We start from the raw sequence: 9,800 nt of genomic DNA on the forward strand, positions 1-9,800 counted from the left end.
CACCATTTCCACATCAACCTTGGTGGAGGACTAGACTTGATGTGAGTTTCATTGTTCTCATGTTAATCATTGATGGTTAAGAGGCAGTGATATAACATATTTGGTACTTACTGTAGACTGCATTAGGATTAGTTTTTAGCTTTTGCTCAGAGAACTTCCCATTCTTAAAGATGACTTGCTTTCTTGCCTTCTAAATGCTAGCGAACTAAAACTGATTTAGTTTGTGATTAAAGTGTCTAACTCTATCCTGGCTAGCAAACAGGAGTGCTCGAGTCGAAGGACAATGTAGGAGTAGACTTTTGTCTTGTTTAGTCATATGGTGACACCTAGTTGTGCTGCAGGTCTCTCTTGATTCTTTAGGCACACTTCTACTAGAGTAAATTGAATATTTCGTGAAAATTGCTTCTTGGCCATACCATAAGGTGTAGTGACAGTTAGAACTTAATGATCTTTCCGTCAGGGTTAGGGATCAGGTGGGTAATGATGAGGCCTTCTTTTTCCAGTGGTTTTCAAATAATATATTGAATATTTGTGAACATATGTATTAAAATCAAGTTTTATTCTTTCCTAGTAAACCTTTTACGTCTTATAAGTATAGTTGTGTAGTCTGAAAATCATTATCAAGCTTGTTTTTATATAAAAGTTCTTGAGCGGGTGTGAGCACCTAGACGGTAACTCTTATAATTCCCTCAGTAGCTTTCATAGTTCTGATCTGCCTTTGTTGCATTGCCGCAAGCGGGTCGTGCTAATTCCGTTCCAATCAGTATTGAAAAGCATTACCATCACTCCAGCAGTGGAATCGAAGATGAAATATATACTGCATCTGCATTCATGAAATTTTGTGAAAAAAACGTTCGAATCATCTAATGGAGTACACTGGATCGATTGCACGACGTGCTTAGATTGTGGCTACAAAATTAAATTCTTTTATCGAATTAGATAGTCTAAACTAAGGAAGTTTGTTCTCTGTTTATTACTCGTTTGAAGCTTACTCATCTAGTGAAAATCATTAAACCGACTCATTTTGTGACAAAAAGACAACAGGTCATTTGGTGGTGGAAGATGATACAGACATTTACAGTCTATCTCGTTTGACATATTTAATCTCATCCACTAAAAGATATTTCATACAAATTTAGATTTCGGAAACCAGAAAATATCTCCATACTTCTTTTCATTTACAACCACCCACTTCAGTCCATTGCAGAATATGTATAAAGTTTGTCATATGCACTGTCATGATTCAATAAAGATCATTAACTGAGGCACCATTTATATTAAAAGAGAGATCGAAAGAGCCGGCAGAGAAGAGCACAGAGACATGTTTGAAGGAAAGGCAGTTGTGAGGGAAACAGACATGCCGGAAGAAATGCAATGCCATGCAGCGGAACTAGCTTACCAGGCACTTGATATGTACGAACCTTCAGATCACAGATCCATTGCTTATCATATAAAACAGGTTTGTTTACCATTTGTGATTTGTCATTCATTTATACATAATCAATCATGTGCCCGGCATTATTATGATATTTGTGTTAATTGACAGGAATTTGATTTAGCGTATGGAGCTGCATGGCATTGCGTCGTGGGTTCAAACTTTGGGTCATGCATTACACATGTATTTGGGAATTTTATTTTCTTTCAAGTGGAAATGATGGAGATTCCAGTCTTTAAAGATGGCAGTGACTTGGAAAAAACGAAAGAGGAAGCCGTTGGAGTAGCCTACGATATTCAAAAGCAACAACAAGAAAAAGAAAATTCACCCTTGACAAGAATCTAGTACAGAATGCATACATGTCTATTCCATTGCAAGTGTATACACTAGCATAATATGTTTCAAGAATAATGTACCAACGGTTATGCTTCGCTGCAAAAAGTTCTGGCATTTATTCTTTCTCATTCCGGAAAGAAACTTGTTAGATGATTGTCAATGGAAAGTCCGTCGCCTGGGTGGTAGTTATAAGTTAGTTAAGTTTCATATTCTGTTGTACATCTTTACACTCTAGCACGTATGGTTTATGCATGAACTTTACATAGGAAAACCTTTTCTTTGATAAAACTTTAAGTGATTAATTATATTCTCTTTTCCAATATATAAAGAATCTGCATATCTTTTGTTTATCTATAATGTCAACAATCACACAGACATTTTACTTTTAGTGATGCCTTTGTTCTGCAATTTGTAACCCTTCTTTTTGCTTTTTAGTCTCTCTACATCTGTTTCTCTCAAAAATATGGTTAGATAATCATAATCTGGTACTCTAAATTGTTTCATCTTGATGGCTTCTTCAAGGATCGATTCCCTCTCTGAACCCACATCCCATGGTTCTTCCCTCCCACTCAATTTTCATTTATCTCAGGGTTAGAGTTTCTCATTTGTTTATCAATGAAGCTGGTTATGATTGTTTTTAGTTTCTATATCTGCTTTGTTGTTGGATACCAGGTAGCTTGGCAGCACAATCCTGTGGGAGAAAGCCTGCTTTCTTAAGATGGCTTAGAAAGCTCTTCAAAGGACGTTCAAATCGTCAGAAATTGCCGCAGCTTCATGGTGAAGAAACCATAGCTAGGCATGTCCCTGGTGAACCCATGGTAATTATAGAGCTTCTCCTTGTTATCTTTAAAAAAAAAAATCCAGTCCAAGGCAAAATGTGTGTGACTTGCTATTTAATTTTCAGGATGATCAATCTAGAGCTAAAAACGGCGAGTCAGATCATGCTGTTGCACTCTCTCTGGCAGAAGATTTGAAGGAACCTCATGGTATGCTTTTAATAGAACTGTTTAGTTTGAAGCTTTGAGCTTGTTTACAATTCAAGTTTACACCTGACACTAGTGAGTATATCGATTTTGCAGGATGCAGAAGGCGGGCAGAACACGACGAAGATTTAGCTAGAGCACTTCAGGAAAAACTCAATGAGCCATCATATCCTTCTTATGATCCTACTTCACTTTTTCCTGGAGAGTACAGGTTCTTATTCACTAAATTGGTATTCTTGAACATCTAGTTTCACTGATGAATCAAACATTAGCTGTTTGTGACTTTGTGTGAGACGCTAGACTAGGCGAGGTGCCAAGCCCTTCGCCTCGTCTCGCCTAGCGCCTAGGCGACCAGAAAAATAAAATATCAAAGGTAATGGCTCATGTTTTGGCGCCTTGGGCGCGCCCCTGCATGCCCCGTGCGCCTTGGGCGCCTAGCTAGCCTTTCACACATACTGTACTTACGTTAGTACTAGTAGTTTAAGGGAGGTCTGAAATTGATTGGAGACTCGCATGTGCTTTTCGACAATTTGAGTATCTTGCATGGATTTGCAGGTTGTGTGATGGCTGCAACGGTGACTTAGGATATGGTGATTATTTGTTATGTATGGGAGCTTTTTGGCATCCCTCGTGCTTTCGCTGTTATGCTTGTGGTTATCAGATAGTTGAGCATGAGGTAAGGGTTCCTTTTCGACTGACAACTTAGAATTTTAGTTGGAGTTTTATTTTTATTTTTATTTTTATGAGTAGCTTCTAAAGTCCTTTCTCTTGGACCAAGTTTTCATTGTCAGGGAGGAATCCTTACCATATGTCCTGTTTCAGAGAGTTGCATCATCCCAGTTGTGAAGTTTGCCATCAGTTTGTAAGAAGTACTAACTGAAAATATTCCGTCTCCATTGACTTAAAACCGAGGTTACATTATGTATCAGAGATGATTCGAGAGCTAATAGGTCTTGAATCTTTACAGATTCCACCAAATGATGCTGGTTTAATCGAGTTCAGGTCTCATCCTTTTTGGGGGCAGAAGTATTGTCCTATACATGAGCATGACAACACTGCTCGTTGTTGCAGTTGTGAACGCTTAGAGGTATGATAGCTTGCTCAAAGAAATTATGACTTATATAGTTAGCCGAATAGGTTGATCTTATTCTTACAGTGATTCACTATTGTGATCAAGTCATTGAGTGCAAGGTACATTCCTTTAGGAGACGGACGCAATCTATGTTTAGAATGCATGGAATCCGCGGTCATGGATACGGGTGACTGTCAACCACTATATCATTCAATCAGAGACTTCTATGAAGGAATGAACATGAAACTAGATCAACAAATCCCCATGCTTCTAGTTGAAAGACAAGCCTTAAATGAAGCCACTGAGTGGGAAAAGAATGTAATCAATGTATTTTTCTTTCTTTTTTTGTAATTTAATGCCCTCAGTGGAAGTTCTTCTTGAATCGACGTTGGTTCTTGTTTCAGGGTCACCGTCAGATGCCTGAGACTAGAGGTTTATGCCTTTCTGAAGAGCAGACTGTCACAAGTGTATGAGCAGACACTCAAATCTCTACTTTTTATTTTTCACTAGTTTGCATTACTAATGAGGTTTTCTGTTTTTTACATTCTCATTAAAAATGTCTAGATACATAGAAGACCGAGACTTGGAGGGAGTCGACTTATAAGGATGAAAACACTTGTAAAGAAGCTGAGCAGGAAATGTGAGGTTACTGCCATTCTAGTTTTGTATGGCCTTCCCAGGTTGGTAAATTATCTAAGAACATTTGAACAGTATGCAAACTATATTCAGTCCAAAGCTAAGGTTGAAATTGTCGGACTATTCTAGAATGCAAATTTAGATTCTGCGCTAAGCTACGCATTAAGATCAATAATATTTTGGGGATTTATTGTCCATAATCATTATTCAACTACAACTGTAAGTAGAGGGTTGGAAGCATAGAGCTGTCTTGAAATCAGTTATAAGACTATTGTTAGCAGTCAGCAATTAAAGTTTGAGCAAACAAATGATGCAGGTTGCTAACAGGATCAATTCTTGCTCATGAATTGATGCATGGATGGTTACGCCTCAAAGGTATTATGATAAGCATTTTGCTAAGCAGGGAGGATATGTGTAAAACTGTATATCCTTTTTACAGAGTGACTGACTGGAAAGAATTTGTCATAGGTTATCGCAATTTAAGTCCTGAGGTTGAAGAAGGCATCTGTCAGGCGCTATCATACATGTGGCTTGAGACCGAAGTTCTTCCATGTTCCATGGGCAGCAGTGCGGCTACAACATCATCTGTTCCTACATCTTCATCGTTTAAGAAAGGTGGCAAGTCCGACAGTGAGAAGAAACTGGGGAGGTTTTTCATTTATCAAATTTGTAATGACACCTCTACTGCATATGGCAAAGGATTCAGAGATGCCAGTGCATCAATCAGTAAGTACGGATTACGGCGTACTATTAATCATATTCAGCTAACAGGAAACTTTCCTTCCTAAGTTTGTGTAATGGCGCTTGTTTATATCACAGAATTACTGTATGTAATTGTCTTCTCGTATATGCGTTTAATAAGGATAAATTGAAAAAGCTTGTACCAAACTTGTATACAGAGTTCTCTATTTTGTATTTTTCACAATTTAAGTGCCCTTTAACTTGAAATGTTAATGCTTCTTACACGAGCTGGAAACGGTCGCAGTAGAGTCTCCATTTTCGAATTTCACCGCTTTGCAGAATTTTAACCATCGGTCAAAAATACTCCACTTAGATGTTTCATGTCAACAAAATCAAGTTCCAAATATGAAAAAAGGTGGTTGACAAGCAGCAGTTAAGAAATAAGAATAGACACCAGTGAGTGTGGAAACAGTAACCATAAGTACTTGAAATGTGATTCAACCGAGCTCTCTATCAAAATCGTATGTACAAGGAAAAATGCTGTTCGACATAGTAGTACAAAGGTTACCCCAGGAGATTTTTGGCAGCGACTACAAAAATACTTTTCTCTGCTTACCTATCTAGTTATATTAGATCTATCTTCTACAAACGTATGGTAAAAGAAACTCGGCCCAACAAGGCCTAAACAGCATCCGCACAGGTAGATTTTGAAAGAAACATTTTTATTGTCTCGTAAGTCATGAATGCAATCCCCACACCAGGAACAACCTTGTAGTATTCAGGCAATATCCCCCTGTACAAACCAGAGAGACCTTCTGTGCGCATTATATGCCTCAGTGTCCCGAAAAGGCCTGTTTTATAGACAGCGGCTGTCCCACCAGCGCCTTCCACCTGCATCCGCCTCCTCACAAGATCCAGAGGGAATATTGCTGCAAATAAAAACAATAATGTCAACAAAGTAGAACCATCAACAGCCTCGTTAAGCATAATCATGCTATAAACTGCAATATGGTGTTCCACTGAGTGCAGCTCTGTGGTTGTAGTATTCCTTTATGGGAAGTAAGGCTACCGATAAGTAGTTACAGGGTGACTCGAAACACACATTTTAGAAGAATACATACAGAAGTGTGAGCCAAAAAGAAGCCACAACAAATGAAATGGCCACTTCTACGAAAATGAGGAACAATATTCAACAATAATAAGAATTAGGAGCACATAGTTAGATGAATTAAATCTCATGATTCAGAAAATTCGTCTAGAGAAAGATTAGACCATTATTATATATTCCAGAAAGTTACCTGTTGATGATGCTATGCCTGATATACTGCCACAAGCTAAGCTGATGCCTATTGTAGAATCTTGGGGCCTGATGTTAAAGCACACAACAATTAGAAAAAGAATGGGCATTAATACAAGAGATAATGTACATGGGCATATTTTAGTTCAAACAAGGAGCAGTTCAATACTATTTATTTCTTTTTTCTTCTTTCAAGAAAGTGATTTCCACCTTAATGACTGCCATGAAGCTCTCAACGTTTCATATACTGCAAAGCTGATAGCTAAACTAGGTCCGACACCCTGCATGATATAAGGTGTTAACCAATTACCATCACATACATATTTTCAATAAAAGAAGTCAAACTCATGCTAAAGGAAGACACTTACCAACAACGTTGCTCCGAGACCTTTATACAGGCCAAACGCAGCCTCTTCTCTGGAGATGGTACGAAGTGCATGCCACATACCCCGATAGTAAATTGCATTTGTCTGCATCAATTTTAGTTCAAATTCAGCATCAAACGAAAACAAATCATGACGTCATGGACTTACTATAATAACCCCAAGTGCATTGAGAAGCGATTAATGCACAACAACTGTTTTTCTATACGCAGGTGAATCATGTGATCTGTCTCATCAAACAAAATATCCTCGCCAACTGTGGGCACCCATATCCAATTATCAGGTGAAGAACTTCAAAACTTCAAGACACATTGTAAAGATAACCACAATGGGTGCAGATGACGAATCTTTAAGCCTAATAAAGGTGCTCAAAGTACACTTCTTTCGAATTTTCAAAGGCCAATAAGACAGAAAGAATGACCTTCACCATTCTCACCTCTTAGATTCTGGCTTCATCAACAAACAGAATTTCTCCTTCGCACTGATGCATTTGAGATCGGAGCTTCACCTATGATGGCAAGTGAAGCTGAGATGCAGCATCGAATCATGTGGTCAAAACATGATTCAAGATACTATAGGGGATATAAATCTAAAATTCAGAAGTTAACTAACAAGGTAAATCAATTATTATTCACTTTCTAACTAATAAACGAGCCACTCTTCGTTAGAACTTCATAGCAAGCTATTATCACACATAGAGAAAACTACAACCACATCCTTTTATAAAAGTTGAATTTCTACTATTGACTGAACCACTCCGGAATCCAGTCAAAATACATATAAGAACAAAATAATGGCAGTTGGAAAACAATTTTTTATTGGGACAGAAGGATTAAATGACATTGCCGACAACATTAAAAAGGGCCAACGTTCAACGTCCAATAGTTGGCTATGAGCTTATAACTTTAACTCACTAAGAATGATGTTTTTGTTGGTACCTGAGCAGCAAGCCGTGTCCTCACAAGATCCAATGGATATGTAAGTGATGCTGCCGTTATTCCAGATAAACCACCACTTACAAGTTTAACAGAAATATCTGCACCAACACTCTTTCTATGGCTTTCCAATCCAGGAACCGTCTCTAGATACTGAAAAGGATAAAACAAATCATGTCAACAATAAGAAAACCTCAAAGTTAGCACTCAGAGATTCATTCGAGAAATTGGATACCAACCTTCTTGTAACGCTCATAAGAATAGAAACTGATTGAAGAGTAAGGTAAACGATGAGCAATTGTAACAAGGTTCCCTTTCCAAAATGCTCTATACCCTTCTTGTGATACTATTCGTGACGCCTCTTTCCAAATACTAGCTTTGCTCAATGCCTTACCATCTGAGTGCATACCTTGCAACTGAAGAAATACACAAAATCAATCCACGTTGTCTCATTTTAGTAACCACATTTTCATCACTCAAGCAAAACAGGAGCCCCACGAATTCAATGCTCATCTATATAGTAAATCTTGTGCCAATTACCAAGTATATAATGTATATTGCTTCAAAAAAAAGTATATAACGTAAACTGCCCACTAATTCAATGCTCATTTATATACTACATATTGTGCCAATTGCCCAGTATATAATGTATGAACCTAATGCACAGTCTTTAGCTAAACCCCTACATAATTTTCCACACAACTAAAACCCCAAATTTCAACTACTTAGATAAAAGTGTCAACAACTCTCATATAAAAAGATATTAGAAATTCAACAAAAAGCTGAAATTGAATAGGGAATGAACCTGGAAAAGGATAGTGAGACGAGCAAATGGAGCAGTACAAGTTTTACTAACAGCGCCAGCAATACCACCAGCTAACAAGTGAGAAACAGTTCCGATCTGTGAATGTGGTTGTTGATGATACTTTCTCACTCCACCACCATCACTAACACCACCACCACCACCACCAGGATTTACAACACCAGCTACACCTCTTACTGGTTCTATTTGCATACTCATTTTTACAAAACTAAAAATGCATAGATCTCTGAGACCCCTCTCTATAAAAACCCTAGATAAACAAAAACAAAAAAACGGATCGTCTCTTCTCTGTCTCTGCGGGGAGAAGAGAAGAGAAATCAATAATCAAAAATGAAAGACTTCTGACTCAATCTGATTTGTTATTCGTTTTCCGGAGATTGGGAAGTGAAAACCTAATTCTGGTTCTGCCGCCATCAAAGGCGATGTCAAGTTTAAAAAACTTGAACCGACATTACAGAGAAAAAGAATATCCGAAAGAAGCAACCCCGTATAGAGGGTGCCTATTCTATACGTTAAGGCGTACTCATTGATTTGTTACCATTCTCATCCCATCTGATCTGAACCGTAGAAATAACAATTCACCTTCTTTTTCCTAATAAAATCACGTGATTCAAGACCGAGCGTAGTCAACAAGACAAAAGACCAAAAGTCTGAAGGGAGATGGTACCGATCCACATGTATGCTTCTCAACTGTCTGAAAACTTAGATGCCTATTTTGCATGCATGCTACCAATTCTGGTGAGTGGTGACCACGCCACCCGTATCGAAATTTTTTTTGTACAGCTATAGAGGACGGGGAACCAAAGAGTTAAAAGACCAAATTAAAAAATTGCAATTTCTAGATTTTTTTTTTGTTTGGTACATTATAGGAAGGAGAGAAAGGTAAAGAGGAAGAAACTGATTTAGGTGGCTTCAATCCAAAGAAACTGAGTACTTGTCCACATAGCCTGGACTTTGTGAGAGAAAGCATAATTCGCTAGAGAGTGTGCTGCAATGTTGGCTGATTCCGGGACATACTTTATTGTGCTTGAGTTAAAGCTATCCAGCAGATGTTTAGTATCATCCTTGAGCTTCCATATCTTCCACGGAGCTCGATAGTTAAGTTCTGTTAGACACTTCACTATGACCTGACAGTCTCTTTCAATGATGATATGTTGCAGATTTAGCCAAGATGCCAGTTTTGCTGCACAATTGGGATGGTGTTCTAGGTTTAGTCTAG

General features: G+C 38.1%; 3 protein-coding genes across 5 annotated transcripts; 2 read left to right on the forward strand and 1 right to left on the reverse strand.

Annotated features, from left to right (window-relative positions):
- The first annotated feature begins 806 nt into the window (after positions 1-806).
- On the forward strand, positions 807-2,121 carry LOC113321066 (dynein light chain 1, cytoplasmic-like). Its single transcript, XM_026568944.1, has 2 exons — positions 807-1,459; positions 1,547-2,121. The coding sequence occupies exons 1-2, from the start codon at positions 1,322-1,324 to the stop codon at positions 1,778-1,780; spliced, it is 372 nt and encodes a 123-aa protein (XP_026424729.1). The 5' UTR covers positions 807-1,321; the 3' UTR covers positions 1,781-2,121.
- Positions 2,122-2,146: 25 nt separating this feature from the next.
- Positions 2,147-5,387, forward strand: LOC113321063 (protein DA1-related 2-like). 3 transcript variants are annotated; one of them, XM_026568940.1, is made up of 12 exons: positions 2,147-2,325; positions 2,444-2,589; positions 2,676-2,757; positions 2,851-2,965; positions 3,310-3,430; positions 3,533-3,616; positions 3,722-3,841; positions 3,932-4,153; positions 4,231-4,293; positions 4,391-4,506; positions 4,779-4,837; positions 4,931-5,387. In XM_026568940.1, the coding sequence occupies exons 1-12, from the start codon at positions 2,280-2,282 to the stop codon at positions 5,248-5,250; spliced, it is 1,494 nt and encodes a 497-aa protein (XP_026424725.1). In that variant the 5' UTR covers positions 2,147-2,279; the 3' UTR covers positions 5,251-5,387. The 3 variants fall into 3 exon arrangements, with proteins under 3 accessions (XP_026424725.1, XP_026424726.1, XP_026424727.1); XM_026568941.1 differs by having other exon boundaries at positions 3,932-4,144; XM_026568942.1 differs by lacking the exon at positions 3,932-4,153.
- Positions 5,388-5,609: 222 nt separating this feature from the next.
- LOC113321064 (mitochondrial substrate carrier family protein B-like) lies at positions 5,610-9,046 on the reverse strand. The gene is made up of 7 exons (XM_026568943.1): positions 8,564-9,046; positions 7,998-8,174; positions 7,762-7,911; positions 6,809-6,910; positions 6,651-6,721; positions 6,442-6,509; positions 5,610-6,072 (listed from the first exon to the last, which is right to left on the reverse strand). Exons 1-7 carry the CDS (start codon positions 8,777-8,779, stop codon positions 5,825-5,827), a joined length of 1,032 nt encoding a protein of 343 aa, XP_026424728.1. The 5' UTR covers positions 8,780-9,046; the 3' UTR covers positions 5,610-5,824.
- Between the last annotated feature and the right edge of the window lie 754 nt (positions 9,047-9,800).

This window comes from Papaver somniferum, chromosome 11 (genome assembly GCF_003573695.1).
Source record: "Papaver somniferum cultivar HN1 chromosome 11, ASM357369v1, whole genome shotgun sequence".
Lineage (NCBI taxonomy): Eukaryota > Viridiplantae > Streptophyta > Magnoliopsida > Ranunculales > Papaveraceae > Papaver > Papaver somniferum.